The sequence below is a fragment of the Chanos chanos genome, chromosome 7 (genome assembly GCF_902362185.1).
Source record: "Chanos chanos chromosome 7, fChaCha1.1, whole genome shotgun sequence".
NCBI lineage: Eukaryota > Metazoa > Chordata > Actinopteri > Gonorynchiformes > Chanidae > Chanos > Chanos chanos.
In genome coordinates, this window is record NC_044501.1 from 44,066,239 (window position 1) to 44,088,738 (window position 22,500).

Below are 22,500 nucleotides of genomic sequence, written 5' to 3' on the forward strand. Positions count from 1 at the left end.
GCGTGACGTCACAAATGCTTACAAAAAGATATTTTACTACAGTTGAAAAACCGTAAAAAATCTAAAAATGGAACTGTATCTATTGTCTTGACCCCTTATATCGAAAACACAGTGAAAACTGCAAGAAAAAATTTACCCTGTAAAAGTTACATTTTTTGGGGCCACAGCTCCATAGGCCTCCATTTGTCTCGTGAGTGCCACCTATCAAACAGGAAGTTCTGAGATTGGAAGTTCTCTCCTATTTAGAAATTGTCTGGCTATATTTTGTGTAAAAAATAATGTCTCACATTAAATACTAAAATGGTTTTTGATTATTTGAGCATTATTCTGTTCAGGTACATTACAAGTTTTCTGATAAATCGTATTTTGACGATGAACACTGGCACTCAGCCCCATGCTCCACACACTATTCACGTATGACTGCGTCACCTCACACAAAGACAACACTATCCTGAAATCTGCTGACAACACCACAGTCGACACAACCGCCGGGGGCGACGAAACGGCATACAGGAGAGAGGTGGCAAGTCTGGTGACACGGTGTGACAACAACAACCTCTCACAAGCACAGATAAGTCCGAGGAGATCATAACGGACATGAGGAGGGAGAGGACACCTCATCAACCGCTGACAATCCAGAAGTCTGTGGTGGAGAAGGTCAGCAGCTTTAAATTCCTGGGCGTCCGGTGATGACCTCACCTGGACATGTAACATCACCCAGCCGGTCAACAAAGCATAACAGTGGCTGTGACTTTTTAAGAAGACTGAGGAAATTCGGCATGTCACCGAGGATTCTCAGCAGCTTCCGCAGTTGCATAATAGAGAGCATCTTGACCAGCTGAATCACTGTGTGGTATGGGAACATCACCGCCATGGACCACAAATGCCTGCAGAGAGTGGTTAAGGCTTCTGAGAAGATCGTCAGGGTGCCCCTACCATCTCTGCAGGACATCTACCACCGGAGAGTCCATAGAAGAGCCCGCAGCATCACCAGAGACTCCACCCACCCCCAACACAGGTTTTTTCACACGTACGCTCTCCGGCAGGATGTACGCAAGTGTGAAATGCAGGATTTCTAGACTAAGGGATAGCTTTTATCCTCAGGCCATCAGACTGATCAACAGGTCCAGTCCACTGCCCATTCTACCACCTTGATCCACCTCACCATACAGGAAGCTTCACTCTGCCCTCCCCTCCACACACACACACACACACACACACACACACACACACACACACACACACACCACACTGCACATTCACAAACATTTACCCACTGCCTGCACACAGAATTTCTTTTTTACATGGGCACTTTGCACAAACATTTGCACTGGACTTTCGCAAAGACATTGGTCACCAAATACTACTCTGTATGCTGTACATGGTGTTCTTTGGTTATTTTTACATGCACACAGAAATTCGCATTTTTGCACAGACCTTTATTACCAAGTACTTCTCTGTATATTGTACATAGTGTTCCCTAGATATTTTTTATATATATATATTTTTACTGTTTTCCTTTATCTATACTTCCTTAGATGTTTTTTATACATTTTTATTATTTTCTTTTATCTGTAGTTCTTATACCTTGTGTTATTTGATAAACAGCGCTCAGAGAGTGGAAAGCAAAGTAAGAACTTCGTTGTACGGGGAAGCATGTTTCTGACTGTGCATATGACAAAACATGCTTTGACTTTTTTAAACTTCATTTTCATGGTTGAATTTGAGTCTGGGCATAGGACAAGGGCAAAACAGTGATATTGCAGCTTATAAGAATGTTGAAAAGTAAGAAAAAATCATAATGGACACATGGTAAAAAAATTCTGAAATGGTTTTATTGTTAATTTAACAAAGAGAGAGAGGGAATTGTCCAAAATTATATATGCTTTTAAAAATATGACCAAAGGACATGAAAGTGCTTGTAGTCTAAGAACCACCCGTATATATTGCTTTTAACGTCAGTCTTCACATTATCAGTCCAATATTACAGAAAGGCCTAGCCTGAAAACCAGTGTCTTTGTCATCTGCTGTTGTCAACCATCGCACAAATGATTTACAGACTCTGCGTTTTTTATTTATTTTGTCCTATCTTCTTGTTGACATTACTGTAATTAATATATCAAAACAATTGAATAAATAGGAAATCAACAAAGAACATAATTTGTATTAGGATAATTACTTCTCAGATTTATAATACATATATTTTTTTTTTTTTTTTATCTGAACATGAGAACGATATCAAGAGCCTGTTCTCAAGATTCCTATCAGCACACTCTCCGGCGTGTGAACTCTGGGTCGCAGAAAGACATTGGGATCTCTTCTGAATCCTGCTAGTTAATTAGACATGATTACACATAATTACACCACAGATGAAAACCGATGATACTCGTCTCTGGGGTTTACAAACAAACAGAGAACCGACTGCCATATCCTCGGTATCACACAAGGGGCTCACAGTTGAAAGGACAGTGCCCACTCTGCTAACTCAGGAGAAAAACGCTGGAAGTTTCCGCTCCCATAAGAGCACAGCAATTTTTCTGTACCATTCTGAATATTACTGTACTTGCTCGTGTAGTTCTCAGGCAGAATGCCTCGCATATGATGTTTAAGGGCTGGTCTATGCATTCGTTCTGCAGCACGAATGCTATCGAGGTCTGCTTAGGTTCACTTAGCAAACTTGATGAGATATAAGTTGTTTAGATGCAGTGTTCCAGGCTATGCGATATACATATGTAGTACTTACCTACCATTAGAAAATGCCTTGAACCATGGCAAACTAATAGCCATGTTGCATACAGGGACTGCTACAGAACATCCAACTCAAATAACCAGTACTTGCAGATGTCTGAGGTAGGGTGTCTGGGTGTGATGGGAAACTACATTATATATTTCACTTTAGTTTGAATCAGTGAAACTAGAAGATTTAGTTAATATGATAACAGTAACATGGCCTGTGTTTCATGAAATGAAATGACCACTACCTTCCGAATGCATCGTATCTGCATTTTAAGAATGCAGTTTTAAAATTGCAATGTGTCTCCCAGGTACACATGCCTTTCGTCAGAGAAGAGTAATTAAAAGAGGCCGTTATGATGGGTGAGTGCGAGAAACCGCAAGAGAGAAAGAGGGAGAGACCGAGACAGTGGGTGGGGGGGGGGGTGGGGGGGGGTGGAGATCAACACAGAAAGATACGGGGGCTGTGTACAGTCAGACAGTAATATAAACAGGAGATGTCATTGTGATAAGGAAATGAAGGGAAAGGGTGCAACACAAATAAATAGAAACTAACACACAAACCGCTCAGTTCTGAGGGCCTCTCATAACATCTAGGACAAGTATGAAGAGGACAGATTCTCTCTCTCTCTCTCTCTCTCTCCCTCTCTCTCTCTCTCTCTCTCTCTCCCTCTCTCTCATTTACACACACACACACACGCACACACATGCTCTGGCATCAGTCTGAAGAGTTAAGAGCGAAGGAGTCAGTGGAACACAACAGCGACTCATCGGAGAACGTACAAGAAAAGGAAAAAGAAAGAAAAGAAAAAAGGAAACATAACAAGAGAAAGTGAAAGAGAAGGCAACAACTGGAGGAGGACTTCACCGTAACCTTACCAACCTTCAGATATTCGGGTTGGATTAAAAAAAAAAATCTTATCAGACGCTACCATCGCCGCTAAACTGTGCATCTGGATAAGAGACATCTCAACATCTGTGACTACAAACTGCTCGTAAGCGTAGAAATTTTGAGTTCTCTCTTTTGCAGAGTTATTAATGTTTCCACGGTTACCAGACTGGACTGAGTTGGTACTTGATCGAAGGGGTCATCAGGCTTTCATGGCAAGACTGTTTGGACGTGATTTGACTCAACAAAGCCTGACTGAATACTGGAAACAAAAAAGATTGGGGTTATGTGCAGAACTTGCTGCATGTTGCAATTACAAAAAATGACTGAGCACAAATCTGAATAGCGCTTTAAATCTGGACATGTTTTAATTCACCTTGGATTGCAAAGGGAAGTTGGACATATCAGGTCTTTTTTTTAACAAGTTTAAAACCAAAACCTTTCTCTTTTTTGGATCACTGGCATTCAGTATTTCAAAGAGAGGCATATTTCAGAGAAGGAACATGGATTGAATCATAAGTAAACTGAAATGATCTCAGCTGTGAAACACATTTGATTTCGGTTAATATTTAACAGGATCTTCAGGAGTCTAAAAGGTGCCAATGAAGCAATCAGAGTTCCCTCCACTTGACCAATCCTGGTCCTCCTTTGTAAGCCACACCCCTCGCTTGCGTTTGAACAAATTTGACTTCTCTGACTTGTGGGATGAAGAAGACCTGGAATTGGACAGCACGGAGGATGACGCAACTTTCGCTGTGTCTGGAACCAATCGAATTCCCAGAGATCCTTCGGCCCCAGTAGCACCTCCACCTGCTCCACCTTTGGCTCCTCCTCCACCTCCCGCCCCTCCACTGGCTCGACCTCCTCGGAGTCGTACGTTGAAGCTGCACTGGAAGGAACTGCAGAGCCTGCCTCCGCTACCTAAAGTCAGCCGATTTGGCCCACAGACGATCTGGGCGGGCTTGGAACCGGTAGCGCTGGACACAAACAGACTAGAGTACCTGTTTGAGAGCAAAAGCAGCAACAGCACCCCGTGCAAGCGGGTGGGTGGACATGCGGTAAGACACTCAGGGTCAACACGGATTATGCATTTCTGTCTCATTGGTCGATTTGAGTCACATATATCGCATCGAGCTGGGTGGCTCCATAAATGCTTCTCAAGTCAGTACTGACATTCTCTCCAAAGGGAACTCTGTACAGCGAGCGCTGAATCGTGGAGGTATGGTTCTAGCTTTCTCCGTCTCACTCTCTCTCTCTCTCTCTCTTTCTTTCCTTCCCTCTTTCGCCGTGAAGCAGAAGAAGAAGCCCTGTGTATCTGTGCTGGGTATGAAGCGCAGTAACATCATCACTATCGCTCTCAGCAGCCTGCCCCCTCCCCATCTGCTTCCACCTGCAGTTTACAGCATGGACTGCTGTGTGCTGGACAGAGAGGATGTGCAGGTGGGTCCCGTGACATTGTCGATTAAACTGTTCAGGTGTTCACAGGACCTCGATTAGGCTGAGGATTCAATTTTAATCGTAGCATTGTAGATATGTTAAAAAAAAAAAAAAATGAAAAATTGTAGATGTGCAACAATCAACCACAAGGAGAGTTCTTTTGTCTGTTATATAGGCATTAATAATGAATTCAATTAAAATACTAATTATCAGCGGTTTTAAACTACATTATGCTTTTGTTTATGTGATTTTGTGCAACCGCCCTTGCAGAGGTCCATGTAACCAACTGTCGAACCAATCAGGCCTTGGAGAAAACCGCACAAAAGCATTCCTACTACGTTCTTTCCCTGTTTTTGTGTCTTGTTGTATAGAAGCTTCAAGCCCTGGTGCCCACTGCTGAGGAACTAAAGCTGATAAAGGAAGCCAAAGCTCAAGCCTCTGGTTCTTCACTGGCTACGGCTGAACAATGCCTCCTCACGATGGGAGACATTCCTCACCTGAGCTCCAGGCTTCAACTCTGGGCCTTCGCGTTGGATTACGACACCCTGGAGAGGGTTAGATTACCACAGTTTGCGGAGTATTGTAGGAATAGGAATTCTGTAATATTTTGGAATATTGTACGAACTGAGATGGAGAAATAGACAGGGACGTGTAGATGAACATGGGGGAGAGGGTGGGATATGGGAGAGAAAAGAATATTAAAAAAGCAGATTGGTAGCGTAATGGACTGGTTTTCAGCCTGGTCTTTCATGAAACAGAACGCCTATTATTATTCAGGGTAAAACAGCTTGTGAGATGAAGGACTGCACTGCTTTGATTATCTGTACTTTTCTGTGACGTTTGTACAGCTTTAGTGCTTATTTCATGCTACTTGGTCTGATTCTGTGTTTGGCTGTGGTTTCACTTATTTGTTTATTTGATTTTTTCCTTTTTCAACAGGAAATTGCAGAGCCCCTCTTTCATTTGAAGCTAGCAATGGAACAGTTAGCAGCCAATCAGACTTTCAGATGTATCCTGGCGACGGTGCTGGCAATAGGAAACTTTTTAAATGGATGCAAGGTGATTCTTTTCTTTTCTTTCTTTCTCTCGCCCTTTTTATCTGCTGTCATGTGACGACTAACACTGTCTTTATAACCACAGGCTCGTGGTTTTGAGCTGAGTTACCTGGGGAAACTGTCCCAGGTGAGGGACACCCATGTGCGCCAGCCTCTGCTTCATCACGTATGCGTACTGTTAATGCAGCTTTACCCACAGTCCACGGACCTCCATTCCGAAATCACCGCCGTCACAAGAGCCAGCAAGGTATGTGTGTTTCATGGCTGTCTTTGTCATTATGCAAAGCACGGCAAGTCAAACGGAGGACGTGAGGAACTTAACGAAAAATAATAATCTAAAATGCACAAAGTATGTAAACTTGACTTTTCTTGAATTTCAATTACCCCTCTCTCTCTCTCTCTCTCTCTCTCTCTCTCTCTCTCTCCCTCTCTTGCTTTCTACGGTAGTGCGATTACTCACAGGTCCAGGCAAACCTCTCGCAGCTAGAGCACCTCTGCAAAGCATCCTGGGAGCAGTTACGGTTGCTGGAGCAAGACAGCGATAAGAAGCGAAAGGGGGCTGATTGGAGCGAGGCCAGGGATGGAGCTCTGTGGAATAAACTCCCAAAATTCTTGAAAGAGTGTGAGCAGAGGATAAAAGTACTCAGAGCCGTCCATCGCCGGGTCATCAACAGGTCACACCTGAGACTTTTTCTCTATCACGTTGCGAATCATCACAAATCACAACTCAAATATGTATACTTTATATAAGTGTCCATATGTATTAATTGTCTTATTGTAAGATTGCTTACCTAAGATCAGCTTCCTCAGTTCACATCATTGTACTTATCAGGATTATGAAAGGCAAAACTGATCTGAGGTCAGTGCTCTTTCAGTTCGAAAAATATGAGCTAAGATCATGCTTGCTACATAGTTGCTACAGCCAGCATTATCTCTATAATGATGAGAGGACTTGATTCATTAAGGTATGAAAACCTTTTGCAACTGACTTTGTGAATTACTGTAAGATTTTAGGCAGAACACTAACACGAGGGCCTAAAGGAATCTGAGTTATTTTTTTTTATTTTGAGAATTGCATTTGCTTTCAGGCCTGAGGCTCTTTCAAAGTCTAGCTTGAATAAACCCTAGTGCTAAATAACTGTGGGTGCTGTTTGACAGCATAATATGGTCAATAACAACAGGGGTACAAATGAATATCATAATAATGGGAGTTGTGAGTCTGAACAGACATTCAATGCTTCTTTTTTTTTTGGTAGATTCCACTCCTTCCTATTGTTCCTGGGTTATTCTCGGTCTATGGTGAGGGAGACTAGCGCAGAGGCCTTCTGTAAAACTGTCAGCGACTTCTCACTGGAGTACCGGGCCACCCGCCACGCCATTCTACAGCAGAGAGAACGGGAGAAGGAAAGAGAGAAGGAGAGGGAGAAGATGAACGAAAAAGGGGAGAAAACGTCCACACCCAAATCCAACCCAAAACTCCAGCAGCAGACGCCCTCACAGGTGAAACGGAGAACGAGAGAGAGAGACAGAGAGAGAGAGAGAGAGAGAGAGAGAGGGAGAGAAGGACAGAGTAAAAAAATGGAGAAAAAGAGAGGGTGACTGACACGTGTCTCCTTTTTTTTTAGGAGTGTTTGCAGCAGAACAGACTGGAGGAGGTGTTAAGAACGCCTGAATCAGGCTTTCGTCTGGATTTCACCCTCCCACGCCATCGCAGCAGGACACCAGACACCAGAGGTCTGGCGATTACACATGTACACATACACACAAAAATACATACATATGCACAACACACAAACACACACACACACACGGAGCACATCCACAAGCACCTTCACCGTACAACTCATTTTAACACAAAATGCAAGCTTCCTTCCATCCCAGCTTGTTTGCTTGCCTCTTTCATCTGAGAAATGTAACTAATTATACTAATATTTCTGTGTGTGTCTGCAGAAAATAATTAAAATAATGTTTCACTGTGATAGATAATAATTACTGTATATATATTTTTTTCTCATCCTCAGGCTCTCGTCCTCGAAAACTGAAGTTGTGAAAATAAATTCAAAAAAAGGATTTTTTTTTCTCTCACTGTGTCTAATTCAAGAACACATACACCTACACACCCACACCATACACACAGATAGACACACACAAACAACTGAAGTTATATATTAAAATATATTACTATTACAAAACTCCAAGAGAAAAAAATGATGAGTAGAAGTTTAATTCCAAGGCCTTTGTTGCCTCAGAGACACGTCGACTGACCAACCGTTTAGCTTTGCTCCTACATTGTCTAGTTTACTTTACTGTTCTTAATTCACGCAAGCCTACACTGAACTGGTTGCTCAAATGTTGCGACTCTCGCCTTAGCACCTGTTGATATGTCGTCCTCTTGCATTTGTTCTAATTGTCTGTAAGCCATTAGCTAATGCTGTTTTCAGAGCGATTTAAAATAAACTGAATTCTATGTCTCCGTGGTCCAGTATTGTGAGTGACTGTCCCATTTTCCTTAAGACTTACAGCTGACCTTCTTCTAACCAGGTCTCCAGTTGGCATTTCTGACCAATGGTTGATTAGCCTTGTAGAGGAGTAGCCAATGTGCTTACGTCTTCCTTTTGACCAATGAATTGCCTCAGCCTTTCAAATGAACGATTACGTTCACAGAGTGGCAGATAGTTAAGCCAATAGATGTATGGTATCTTTTTTCATACGTTCGCACATATCCAATAAGATGCGAGGACGCCTGAATGAGGAGTGGCACATTCTTTCTGCGCATTCGCGCGACGCCATTTCGTGCGCCTTCCTCTCGGTGCTGATCTGCAAGAAAAAGCACGGATTGTCAACAAACAGTACAGCGTCGAATTTTATTCATTTTTAGTCTTAAGCTCCTGGTGAGTATTTTGATTCGAGAGATTTTTTTTTTCATTTTTATTTTTTCTGACTTTGAACTATCTTTGGAACATTTTTGGTTTTTATTTTTATTGCATTTTTCTGGCTGGTGTTCTATGTTGGCTTGATGGCGTACATTTTGTGATGCCGCAGTAGTAAGCAGTCTACGCGTGACAATTAATGGCTTTGAGAGGAACGGCAACGTTTTTGTTTGATTTTTTAATGTAGGATTTTTCTTTTTACTTTTTGCAAGAGTACCGCTAGAACAGATTGTTTGTATGGTTTGGATGATATTTTTAAAGTAAAATTCGAAGATTTGTTTTAAACGGACAAGTGGTTGTGTTTCCAACATGGGGTCGTTTTTTCCCTCCTTAACTGGGATTAGAAACTCGATTTAAATCGATTTTTTTAACTTCCAGTCTCTATTTTTGCCTGCCTTTAGGCTACTTTCGATCAAAGCAGTAGAATTATGGACAGTCTGTCCGTTGCAGTGCTTTTTTAACCATTGTTTTTATTTTTGAGGGTCATTTGTTCGCTTTGAAGGTTTTCCAATTGGACTGGATTCGGTGACGTAATGTCTCAGGCAATATTTTTTTTGAAGTATGAATATTGGCCTTTTTTAACGGACTATAAACAAGCTTCTGTTTGTTCCCGACATTTTTGTCTGTGTTGATTAGTTTTAAATCGTTGCTATGTTAACGTGTTAGACTGAAATCACTAAACAGTGTAGGCATTAAGATACAATTTGTAATTGGTTATTTGTTACCATTAAAATTATTTAACGCGAAAGTGAGCTTATTGTATCGATCTTTTACAAGAAGCATCACAGTTTTTAATCTTATATTCTGGAAAGCATTAGTCTTTGCAACATATTTGCATATTTATAAAATGTATTGTGATCTTTGAATATATTTGCAATGCATTGAAATTGAACGGTTTGAGTGTTTGTTTTGCAGGCTTTTCAAAGATAATTCTCTTCCCCCCACCTTATAGTTACACGGGTTACACAACAAGGCCACATACACACAGATTATTGCAATTTTCCATTGAATTCAAAACCCGCTACTTGAGATGTGGCTCTGAGGTGGGTCCACCAAGTGGCCAGAAGGTTAACACACACACAGTGTCATTCATTACACCAAAAAGAAGGGGAAAATAAACAAAAACATGAAATGTTTAACAAGTGTTCAAATAGGCAACAGTTAAGGCTAATTTCATTACCCAGGTTTAGAGTAATAAGCTTATGTTAGGCTACTTAAATATCATAACTCACTACACAATCAGAAAGCAGCAAGTGATGATGACCACAGTGTTTGCTATTAATCGAGGTTAAATTATAATTGGCGGACCGCATATCTAAAACTCTTGATTTGTGGCCTAAACCATAGACACCATCTCAATTTGGCTGTTGCATCGTCATACACCTTTCGATGAGGCTGATGATTTGTCGCCAAACTGATTACGGTCACTGCAGTAACGTATAACGGCATCTCAGGAACGCGCGCGGTAGGATCACTTCCACGCCACAGTGACATTCCGGTTCACTCACACTCCCAGAATGTTCCGAAAGCTCAACGCCCTACCCCAGTAACCCTCACCCCCACCCTCCTTTCATGGCCACTGTTGGTGGTGGTGGTGGTGTTTTGGGGGAGGGGGGTGTCCTACACTGCCCATCCAAAACTCTGAAACTAGAGGGTCTAACATATTGTCTCAGCGTTATCAGTTTAATGTTTTAGATGTTTGTTTATTGCATTTTTTTTTGTTCATTGTATATCATGTAGCATGTAGCTAAAACATCTGGCTTTTGGATGTTTATGTGTGTGTGTACTCCATTAGGGAATAAAGATAGACCACTTAGCCTTTGCTCTTTCATTCCTCATATCTGAAATGTCTCATAGGTTTGTAGAAATAGAGCTAACGTTAGCACACGCTAGCAGTTAATAGCCCAGCGTAACTCGTCATTGGGCTAATGTGGCTCGGCCGGATAGCCACGATCTTTAAACTGCGAAATAACAGGTCAAAAGAAACTGCATGCCATGTCTTCTGTTCTTCTGCTGGTTCCAGCTATCATTTCAAGACATTCTCTAATTTAACGTTTTCATTTTTTTGTGTGTGTGTGTGTGTTCTTCCCCCCTCTTCAGTTTTTTGTGGAAGCTTTTTGAGCAACGCCAGTCTGTAAGTTCTTTTTTCTTTCCCCGTTCCCCACCTCAACTTTTGTGTGTTCATAAATATATATATATTTTTTTATTACTTTCTAGCTTTCAAGTGATCCTGTCCCCCTCACACCCCTCTAAAATGCGAGATAAAACACTTTAGTCATTTAGAAAACTAGAACCTTAGTTATAAGATGGACTCACTTTTGAAAAAAGTTCCCCCTGCTGAATGATTTTTTTTTTTTTGTTTCCCCCTCCGGTTTTTTGGCTTTTCCTACAAGTGCTATTTTTAATCGGTTGTATCACAAAATAACACTTTTTTTTTAATGCTCTTCACCTGAAACACATATGTATCTTTTGGCCCCATGTACTAGCACCTTCCTATCCAACTGTGTTTATTTAATGACATCATTTCTAATCATTAATGGAAGATGCATGAGGTGTAGACCATCAAGAGCAAATTCTCCCCACACTAAAGCCAGCAGTGGCTGTAACCACCATTTCACCTACAGTATTCATTATAGGGGAAGAATCGTTAATTAGTGCCAGAGGATGTCCATGAAATGCACACACCACTCAATCAATTATAAAGCCCTTAGTGCAGAAGCCTGTGGAGTAAGATACGTGTAGACACTCAAGCACGTGTGAGAACACACACACACACACACACACGCACAGAATAAAGGCTTCCTGGAGTAAAATCTAGGTCTCACTATTTGAGTGAATCATCCTACTTTCTGTCTCTTTTGATTACGTGACAAAGCTCACTGCCTATTTGAATACGTTAGTGTTACCCATAACTGTCATAGGAAGCCTGCACTAAAGGGTAGGAATATTTTACTACAATGGCAGACATCTTGAACAGCATTCATAACCGTGTGTGACACACACGCTCGCCATACCCGACCAAAACAAAAAATTTGTTTGGCATTCACAGAGCGGTGTCACGCTTACGCACTTCACTTAGTCAGTTTACGAACCGTTTGGCCTAAATGCATAATGTTTAAATCGCATTCAGAGCTTTATGAGTTGGCGGAGTGGTGTGTTCCTCTCATAGCCTAGTGCAGACATTAACCCAGTATTTATTTAGCTCTCTAATGCCTCTTAGCATTAGCACCCTCATCAGCTCTGTACATGACTGTCATTTTAGCGTCTGTATTCTCTGTCCTTGCTGTGTCTTAGCAGTTTTTAGCAGCTTGAAACAAGAATGGATATGTAAAGTGTTTGGAGTGATGCCCCAATATATTTCAATGCCCCCCCCCCCCCTTTTTTCCTTGAATATGCAATAGAATTTCACATGTGAAGGTACTGTTACAAATGGATCACCATTCAAATACAGCGTCCTTGATGTTCAGGTACCCATATCCCAGGATAATTTTTCAGGAGAGCTTTTAGAAACAGAGAAATGCTAATCAGAGATTTGGACGTATGGCGGTCGTTATGCGTGTACGTATATAACAGCTTGACCGAGCTGGGACGTATAGCCCTATACACAGATGCTCTCTGGCACGAGCCTTAACGAGGTCTGTTTGTGGCCCAGAGCATCTCGTTGTATCGCCAGTTCAGCCGCGACGTGCCAGCAAACACCTTCTGTTTCCTGCATGATACGAGGCCTGGCCGTGGATAGCCAGCGTGAAACCTCTTTGTCGTGTAACAGGCCTAATGGAGTGATTTTTAAACTGCCCTCTGGGCTCACTTTGGGTTTGAAAAGCTCCATGCAGAGCCAGTGACTGCGGCCATAATGGGAGAAATGTTTTTGCTTTCTTTCTTTACCCCCCCCCTCGGGCAGGGCATTTTGCACTTCTCTGTCTTATGTGACACGTGTCTTCTAAATGTTGAGGGAAAGATATTTTGGGGGGAAAAAAGGGGGGAGAATGGAGTAAATTTGACCCAGGCCGAGGGGAGGGATAACTAGACAGTGTTTTTGACCGAATCGTTGAGTTGGCCTGACATAAAACAAAACAAAAAAAAAGTGTTCACTGAATGTCTCTCGGGGGAGCAGACTTCTATCAGTCAGTCTCGATTCACTGGTCTTTTCCCCTCAGACGCCACTAGAGGGTAGCACTGAGTAGTCTTGTCAGCTGCTTCGCTGACCTTGAAGGGGTATTCTTACGTGACTGTACCTCGCTTGCCGAAGCGATGGGATTGCCATCCACAGTCAGGTTTTTGTGTTTTGTTCTTTTTGTTGTTTTTGTTTTTTGTTTTTTTGTTTTTTACTCCCAGGATACACTGGTGAGCTGAGGCTCACCAGTGTCCAATAACGACCCTCTTCTCTCCTACAGAATTCGGCAGACAGAGGATCATCCAGAGTAAAGACATTATGGAGTGAGTTCTGGTTATTTAAACCCCCAAACACGCTACTCTCTACGCATACAAATCTTTTCCCCCTCCTTTCCAAAGAAACAGTGCAGACACAACACTCAGAAACACACTCACCCCTTAAGCCCTAAACGCACTCTGTGTATGTGTGTGTGTGTGTGTGTATACAAGACAATTTATCATCACTTAGGATAGACGTGCCGTAATACAACCCCCCCACCACCACACACACACACAGAAATTTCTACACTGAATCCTGGAAACTATCGACTCCCAGCTACAGAAGCATGCGCTAGTGACAGCCAAATGCAGTAAGTGTGCAGGATACGTGTGAGAGAAATGTTCTTGTGGAAATCATTCACAGGAGCCAGCCCCTAGACTCAAGTGCATCACAAATCAGTGAAGCTTACATCCCAGCTCTGCATACAGCAGCGAAACCCTGACTGCTAAATGTTCTCATACACTGCCCAGCATAAGGGGGAGCTACAACCACACACAGTCACCAGACGCCTCACACTCAATATCCGACTTATGTAACAGGACAGAAACACGACTCAGTTTTAACACTGCACTCTAGCACATGGATTAACACCTTATCCCCCCCCCACCCACCACCACCACCAAAAAAAAAAAAAAAAAAAAAAAGAAATTCTCTCACTCTCCCAGAAGTACTGCTACTGTCTGTATTCGCTAGCAGTGCAACGCCAACACACATGCACACACACACCCACCCACACACACACACCTTTAGGAAATCGAAGCCAGGTCTCATTTTCTACACTTGGTTGATGTTCAGATTTTGCAAAAGAAATGTGTTTCTGTTACAATAATATATGTAAATCCCCGAAAGGAGAGGAGGAAAAAAAAAAACACTTCTTTTTAGAGAATCTGACTAATAGATCACCTCGTCCCCTTCTCTGCTGTCACCCTCTTTCCTCTGAACTTTTCACACCCTTCAAACAAAACTATTGCCAGTTTTCTAATGAGAGCACGATGTGAAAGTGTCTGTGTGTGATTTTTAGAGCGTAGATCCCGCGTTTGGTCAGATGTCTTGAGTTATTCTAAACAGGCTACGCTTGAAAGGTTCCCAACCAGTTTTCTCGTTTCTGGGGTTAGCTGTCCCATAGAAATGTTTAAGTTCCATACTGCAAGGGAAATGTTATAATTTGTGCTGCATTTTGATGTTGTTATGCTTAATTTAAACAAAACAAAAAAAAAAAAAAAAAAAAAGTGAATTTGAGTGTTCTGACCTCGTCAGTGGTTTATGAGCAAAAGCACTTATAATAAGGAAAATGGCAGAAGCCATTGCAACCCTTGGTTAGACGTGTTGGTTTTAAGTGGAGAGGTTGTTGGGAACGACTGTGTGTTAACATTAGCCATTCTACGGAGGAGTCCCCTTCAGGGACATCTCCAGTCCATGACGTTTCTGTCGTTGGCGCGCGCGCACACACGCGGTCACGCCCGAAAAAAACAGCGAAGGCCCGTCTCAAGGGGCGATGACGTTTTGAGTAAGGTCTAGCTTGCACCACTGAGATGCTACAAGTGTCTTATAGTCGCTAACCGCCCCACCCCCTATCTTCTCTGTCTGTCTTTCTTTGCCCCTCTACCCCCCCCCCCCCACGCCCACCTCACCCCACCCCCGTCCCTCCTCCTCTCCCCCCCACCCCCCCTTCCCCCCTCCCCCAGCCGTTCCCCTACCACCAGTAGCTTGATGGCCAGCAACGTGACCAATAAAACGGACCCTCGTTCCCTGAACTCCAGGGTGTTCATCGGGAACCTGAACACCATGCTGGTGACCAAGGCCGACGTGGAGGCCATCTTCAGCAAGTACGGGAAGATCGTGGGCTGTTCCGTACACAAGGGCTACGCGTTCGTCCAGTACGCCAACGAGAGGAACGCCCGGGCCGCAGTGGCCGGGGAGGACGGACGCATGATCGTGGGACAAGTGCTTGGTAAGAGCTTGTGTGTGTGTGTGTGTGTGTGTGTGTGTGTGTGTGTGGGGGGGGGGGGGGGGGGGGTGGTGGTATCAATTATTCCACTTTAATAACTTATAATTATTTTATAATATAATTTTGTTATTAAAGTTATTAATTGGCAGTTAATGAAGTTAGGGCTCTTTTAAATAACGATTAGTATTATCGATTACACGTCGTTCTATTGCAGTGGTCTCTATGCTGGGGAATATGGTTTCCCAAAAACTGTCGCGATACCGGTCTGCGCTTTGACGCGTTGATCCAGACCGTACAGTCAAAAGGACTTGTGGTGGTTGTTAAATCCGCAGGCAAAATATTATGAGTAAAATGACAGAAGGCAAAAAAAAACCTCCTGACTAAATCAATCTGTTTTTCACCTCTCTCATACAGAGGTGGAAATAGATTAGATACTGAGAAATGAGTCACTGATCCCCACACTCTCCTGCCGTTCTCTCCGTCTCTCAGACATTAATCTGGCCGGCGAGCCGAAACCCCACCGGTCGAAGACCATCAAGCGCTCCGCAGCCGACATGTACAGGTCTGTTGTTCTCTCCCCGTCCCGACTCGGTTTTTCACCGGTCGCCCTTTCATCTCTCACTAACTCTCTTCCCTTTCTTCCCCTAGCTCTTCCTTTGATCTGGACTACGACTTTCAGAGAGATTATTACGACAGGTGAGCCCTCTTCTGTGATCCCTCTTCACGTGAACCACAAATTTAACAGTCGGAATCAATCAAATGAGGACTGGCAGAGTCTCTCCACTGACAAACCCGTTTAAAGACAATTAACTATTGACAACGTGTTTTAGAGTCCTTTTATCAGCTTTGTGAACCTGATTGAGAAGCACTCAGAAGCTCTTTGTGTGCATTTGGGTCTGTCTGGGTCATTCACAGTGAGTTTGGTGTCCTAGGTGACGGCGCACAGGCTTTTTGTATTGACTTTCCGGAATGTTTGGTGTTTTTTTTTTTTTTTTTTTTTTTTTTATAAAAAAAAGGGTGTACTCGTACCCATCCCGCGTCCCCCCACCTCCTCCGCCGCTGTCGCGGGCGGTCATCCCCTCCAAACGACCCAGGGTCAGCGTGAGCGGAAGCAGCAGACGCACCAAGAGCTTCTCCTCCAAGAGCAGCCAGCGCACCTCCCGCACCAGTTAGTACTTCACAACTACACACACACACAGAGTATACACACACACACACACACACACACAGAGTATACACACAAAACACACCTGAGAGCAGCCAACACACCTCACGCACCAGTTAGTACTTCACAACTACACACACACACACACAGAGTATACACACACACACACGCAGAGTATACACACACACACACCTGAGAGCAGCCAACGCACCAGTAAATACTTCACAACTCACACACACATACAGAAGAGCAACTCTTCCAAGAGCAGCCATTGCAGCTCTTGTACTGTTCAGTTGTGCTGAATGTTCCCGGCACCTTCTCTGTCTCTGTAGTGATTTCTTATTTTTACGGTCAGTCAGGGTTTCCTGAGAGCACTAGAGACTGTCTGAGCTCAGTTTTCTCTCCTGGTCTCTCTGCAGTGAGAGCAGATGATCTGCAGACCATAAAGAAGGAGCTGACACAGATCAAACACAAAGTCGACTATCTGCTGGAGAGCCTGGAGCGCATGGAGAGAGAGCACAGCAAGAAGTCAGGTAAGACCGAGAGAACTAACACACACACACTGTCTCTGTCTCTCTGTCTGTCTCTCTCTCTCTCTCTCTCTCTCTCTCTCTCTCTCTCTCTGTGTCTCTGTCTCTCTCTCTTTCTCGCTCTCTGTCTCTCTCTCTCTCTCTCGCTCTCTCTCTCTTTCTTTCTCTCTCTGTGTGTCTCTCTCTCTCTTTCTCTCCCTGTCGCTCTCTCTCTCTCTCTCATACTCATGCACGCACGCACACTCACAGAGAGAGAGAGAGGTCACTGAATTCAGGGAACATTGACGGCGCACAGACAACAAAGTATTCACGATAAACTCGCACACATTACCAGAACAAGTGGTGTAAGACTGAAAGAACACACTCTCGCACAGAAAACGTACATGAAACACTCTGAGAGACAGTCAGACATGTAGGTGGGCGTTTGGCCCTCTCAGTTATTTGTTTATTTATTTATTTATTTTAAATCTGGCCTCTGAATATTTCCTCTAAGGCACTTTTCCAGATTAAAGATTCCGAACGGGCTCTTTATCGGTAGACTAAGTATGGGATCTGGGGTAGCTCTCCATTTACATCCCGGCGTCGTAATCCGAAACAAGGCTGTTCCGGACGTGGGCGAGAGAGAGAAAATCCGACGCAGGAAAAGTTCAACGACATGGGCTTTCCGGGGTGCAGGTGCTCCGTGTTCAGAGACTTAACGGCTACATCCGCAAAGCTATTAATCGCCATCGCCCATCATCATCACTACAGTCACCGAAAGGGGGGGAAAAAATTTTTTCTCTGCACCTTTCATTTCAAATGAAATTTCAGTTTTGGATGTACTTAGGTCTGATTACTCTAATCCGATCCAAGTGTTTATTTGAATGATATTTATGAAATTGTTTATTTATTTAGTTCAGAGCAAGCCATCGAACTGTTTGTTTAATTAAATCTAAGGCCCGGTGGAATAGCAAACGCATCCATGCACTGACCACTAGATGTACTCTGACTGTGTGTGGTAATGGTATGACACTCAACCTTTAGCATAGACCAACAGCCAAATAGCTGTCTGTCAGTATCTTTCTAACTGACACTTTTGTTTTTTTTTTTTTAATTTTCAGCTGTGACTCAACTGTTCCGTTTTAGAACAACTGACGCAACAGAGCATTCGTCAGATATTTTTAAGCTTTGTTAACATTTGTATTCCGTTACAAAGGCCAAGCAACCGCCTAATTACGCGGCTAAAAATTCACACACACACTCTTGTGTGTTTTTGTTCCGCGCAGACCAAAAAAATGACATCAGCCACTTCGGTTCATGACGGCGGACATTTAACCCCACGTGTGTATGTGTGCGTTATTTACTGTCGTTTCACCTCAGCCTTGTTTTGTCATCTCCCTTTTCTTCTCCCTCCGTGCGAGTAGAAGCCAAGAGCATTAAGACAGAGGAGGCGTCGCCCCAGCATTCCAGCGCAAAGAAGGACAGGGAGAGCCTGGAGCTCAACGACTATGAGGAAGAGGGAGATCTGCTGGAGGAAGAGGAGGTGAGAGGAGGAGAAGGGAGGGACGGAGGGGAGGGGGTGAGCAGGGAAAAAAAGAGGGAAGACAGGAAAGACAAGAGGGAAGGGGAGACCAGGAGCGAGAGGGAGAGAGGAGCGAGTTGAGGTTTACTTTGTGAAGTGTATGTGTGTGTGTTTGCGCCTCTGTGTGTCTGTGTCTGTCAGTGCAGATTAAGGGTCCATTTATTTTTGTTAACTTTTTAATTTGCTCTTTTTTTTTTTCTTTTTTTTTTTTTTCCTCCCCTTGCAGATCAAGAGTCGAGGCAGAGAGGAGGACGATGAGGAAGAGGAAGGAGAGCAAGAGGAAGGAGAGGATGATGGAGACAGTGCAAATGGAGACCACTCTTAAAATGAACACACACACACAGAGACACACACACACATCCACACAAAGAACTCTCGAAGAGAGAGTACCTACAACTACAAACCGTATATACACGCATGTACACATTCAGAGATGTGTTTTTACAATTTGGTCAGACATAACAAACATCGAGTCTACAGAACTTGCACACTTTTAAGGACTTCTGCTGTCTATTTCAAATAGATCTATACAGAACACTCTGTGATGTTTCTCTCTCTCTTTTTTTTTTCTTTGTTTTTTATTTTGATCGGAGTTCTCTCGTTTTTTGATATCTGTGATTTCTAACTGTTCTCTCTGTTTGTAACACCCCCCCTCTCCCCCCACAAACTCTCTCTGCTTTTCTCTTCCTTTCTTTTCTTGAATGATTTACTGGTCAAAGTGGAAGAACAAAGTCTAAATAGCACACGCCACAATGCAGCACTACCACCCCTGTCCAGGAGGTGGCAGTGAGACATGTAACTTTACCCCGTAACAAAAACAGTTCCTTGCCTAAAAGGGGGCACATTTCTGGAAGAGGGAGAGAGAGAGAGAGAGAGGGATGAATGTGTTTAGAGAAAAAAGACAACGCGTCCAGATTGTACAGTATATTTCACGTTTATTTTTTTCTTGTCTTGGTTCGTATTGTGTATGTATAGTGACACTAAAAAGTATAGAGTAGATCTTTCAAAAAAGTTCCATACATCTGAAAGTGTTGCCGTTTGTTTTTACGTTTTTGTTTTTGTTTTTGTTTTTGTGTTTTTTTTTCTTTTTTTGGGGTCTAAATTTCAATAAAAATATAAAATGAAAAAAAAAAAAAGTCCCGGAGGTATTTGTTCTAACCTAATCTTCTAATGATTTATGCTGGCTGTCATAACTAACCTGACTTTTCAAAAGGAGATATTTTCCATTCACAGTATAATTTAGCTGAAGACCAGTCTTAATGTTAGTCTGGGAAACCAGCCCATGAAATACTTGGAATGGTTGTATTTTAAAGTGAATGACTGCCTTGTCCCCCTTATGTAGTACCTCATACTACACGCCAAGTAGCCATCCGCAGGTTTAGCAAACGCGTACAAGCGCTCAGTCATTGGATAATGTCAAATGCCAATAAACTGTAACTCTTTGAACGTATTAAAATGCTTTTAAGCGTGTTTGGGAATTGTTTCGCTCTCAAGTGTTCATTAGAATTAGCTAACAGCCTGCTAGCAATCCACCAGATTCTCTGGCTGAGCAGCGCTAAACAAACTGACAAAATGTTTTGAAAGTTTTGTTGAATATTCCAAGTACCTGCTGTATGCTGCTAGCTGTTTGGAAGTCAAACTACTGCGCAGTCACCACACGGCTACAAAACTCAAAGAGTTATACAAGACTTAAGACAGCAAAGGTGCCTCTGAACAAGTATCGAAAGGTTGATGGAAAATGTGTAGGGGGTAAGGTTATGATATCTTTGAGTATGTGAGCTTTCGGAACATTTCTGACAGCTAAAATTACCATTCTTCGAACGGCTGTCTAGTCAACACTTTCGCGCAACCAGCATTTCAAGTATTAGCCCGTGAAGTGCCTCTGGGTAATTACCGTCTGGAGATTTTAAAGTACTTTTAATATGTTTATGTTAACACACTTGAACAAGAAAAAAAAAGAGAGAAAGAGAACTATGTTAAGTGTACCACATGTTGGCTTCAACTCGCCATCTGTCAATAATAACAATGGCGTTCATTCACCTGGTTCGTCGACACTGAGCCGGCGGGCAGTTGTGCAGTGATTGGTCACTCACAAAAGCCCATTTTACTGCTGTACAACCTGGATTTTTCCAAACGTTTAGTTTTCTTCCACTCCGACTGTTTAATATGAGTGTCACATACTCCACCCCGTAGAAATACTGTCTGATTTCGGTGTGGGGAGTAGACTTGGATGGGAATTGAGTGTGAGGCTTGTCTGGGCATGTCCTCATTCTCTCTTCAGACATTCTCAGTCTGTTTTATAATCTGTGTATTGCTCTTGTTCTTTATTGAGGGGCCATCCCAGATATAAAAAAAAAAAACCTGTCAGAACATGGCTCTAAACTCTGGAGCAGAGGAAAGTTACAGCTGCAGAATATAGTAAAAAAAAAATTGTAAATTATCACCACTTTGTTTTTAGTGAATGTCAAATCTGCAACTTCCAGTGACATGAAATGGTTCTAGATCTTTTTTGTTTGTTTGTTTGTTTGTTTTGTTTCTTATATTCTCATCAAGTATTTTTTTTAAGAGTAGTGCAGTTTAAAATTTCTTACCCCTTCCTCTTTCTTTCTTGGCCAGAAATGCTTTTAGCCAAATGACTCTTGGAATTACAGCGCTCAGAACTGGCGAGTAGACTGAAATTTTCAGATAGGATTTGAATCCCCCGAAGTGGAGGACGGAAAGAAATTGGAACCATCAAGTGTTTTTTTTTTTTTTTTAAATGAGAGGGAGAGAAAAGACATAAACACACACACACACACACACACACAAAAAGACAAATATCAGTTAGAGGGTTAGCTTCGAGATGGATAGCGGGCCATGATGGGAAATGGGTGGTGTGATTACAGAGAATTTGGGAGATTACAGATGGCAGACAGACATGTCATGCAGACTGGGCATGCATTAATTAAGCATTCAGTCAGTGCAGATGCCACAGGCTGAAAGAGAGGCTGGTGTATGCACGAGGCCTGAGATGACCAGCAGTGCAGGAAGTGAGGCCACTTCCTTTAGGAGCTTTGGTCTCATGCTCGTTTTGGTGGAATGACTGCTTAGCACCGGAGCATCAGATTCTCTCTCTCTCTCTCTCTCTCTCTCTCTCTCTCTCTCTCCCTATCATTCTGTCCCTTTCTCTCTCTCCCTCTCTGTCCCTTTCTCTCTCTCTCTCTCTCTCTCTCTGTCCCGTTCTCTCTCTCTCTCTCTCTCTCTCTCTCTCTCTCTATCACTCTGTCCCTTTCTCTCTCTCTCTCTCTCTGTCACTCTGTCCCTTTCTCTCTCTCTCTCTCTCTCTACCACTCTGTCCCTTTCTCTCTCTCTCTCTCTCTCTCTCTCTCTCTCTGTCCCGTTCTCTCTCTCTCTCTATCACTCTCTCTCTATCACTCTCTCTCTCTCTCTCTCTACCACTCTGTCCCTTTCTCTCTCTCTCTCTCTCTCTACCACTCTGTTCCTTTCTCTCTCTCTCTCTCTCTCTCTATCATTCTGTCCCTTTCTCTCTCTCTCTCTCTCTCTCTCTCTCTCTCTCTCTCTCTCTCTGTCTCTCTGCCTCGGGCCATCTCTGTTGTGTGTTCATTCATACATTCAGTCGGTTTGCATGCACTCCCCACGGGTGGTTGTTTGTACAGCGAATGATAAAGGGGTCAGTCCATGTCATCTGAACTACAGCCATCTCAGAATGGGCTGATGAATTTTGGCTGAAAATGTTGTAATTCTGTAACATCAACAACTGCAGGAAACGGTTTGAGGCCTTTATGGAAAAACAAGCATGACTTCATGTCATTTTCAAATG

General features: G+C 43.0%; 2 protein-coding genes across 3 annotated transcripts; both read left to right on the forward strand.

Annotated features, from left to right (window-relative positions):
• Window positions 1-4,224: 4,224 nt before the first annotated feature.
• Window positions 4,225-13,417, forward strand: LOC115816452 (FH1/FH2 domain-containing protein 1). The gene is made up of 9 exons (XM_030779407.1): window positions 4,225-4,680; window positions 4,916-5,062; window positions 5,431-5,613; window positions 5,999-6,118; window positions 6,200-6,361; window positions 6,562-6,788; window positions 7,371-7,521; window positions 7,740-7,848; window positions 13,380-13,417. The coding sequence occupies exons 1-9, from the start codon at window positions 4,225-4,227 to the stop codon at window positions 13,415-13,417; spliced, it is 1,593 nt and encodes a 530-aa protein (XP_030635267.1).
• On the forward strand, window positions 8,917-19,743 carry hnrnpc (heterogeneous nuclear ribonucleoprotein C). Of its 2 annotated transcripts, XM_030780766.1 has the most exons (9): window positions 8,917-9,005; window positions 13,439-13,481; window positions 15,162-15,427; window positions 15,914-15,986; window positions 16,073-16,120; window positions 16,441-16,592; window positions 17,009-17,122; window positions 18,523-18,641; window positions 18,907-19,743. In XM_030780766.1, exons 2-9 carry the CDS (start codon window positions 13,477-13,479, stop codon window positions 19,003-19,005), a joined length of 876 nt encoding a protein of 291 aa, XP_030636626.1. In that variant the 5' UTR covers window positions 8,917-9,005; window positions 13,439-13,476; the 3' UTR covers window positions 19,006-19,743. The 2 variants fall into 2 exon arrangements, with proteins under 2 accessions (XP_030636626.1, XP_030636627.1); XM_030780767.1 differs by lacking the exon at window positions 13,439-13,481 and having other exon boundaries at window positions 8,925-9,005.
• Window positions 19,744-22,500: the final 2,757 nt, after the last annotated feature.

Bases quoted from the DNA above. Each gene is read 5' to 3' on its own strand.
- hnrnpc (XM_030780766.1), top strand. The intron at 17,123-18,522 runs GTAAGACCGAGA...CCGTGCGAGTAG, and splicing joins AGAGCACAGCAAGAAGTCAG to AAGCCAAGAGCATTAAGACA. The intron at 18,642-18,906 runs GTGAGAGGAGGA...CTCCCCTTGCAG, and splicing joins ATCTGCTGGAGGAAGAGGAG to ATCAAGAGTCGAGGCAGAGA.
- LOC115816452 (XM_030779407.1), top strand. From the start codon at position 4,225: ATGAAGCAATCAGAGTTCCCTCCACTTGACCAATCCTGGTCCTCCTTT. The intron at 6,362-6,561 runs GTATGTGTGTTT...TTTCTACGGTAG, and splicing joins CCGTCACAAGAGCCAGCAAG to TGCGATTACTCACAGGTCCA. The intron at 7,849-13,379 runs GTCTGGCGATTA...TTTTACTCCCAG, and splicing joins CAGGACACCAGACACCAGAG to GATACACTGGTGAGCTGAGG.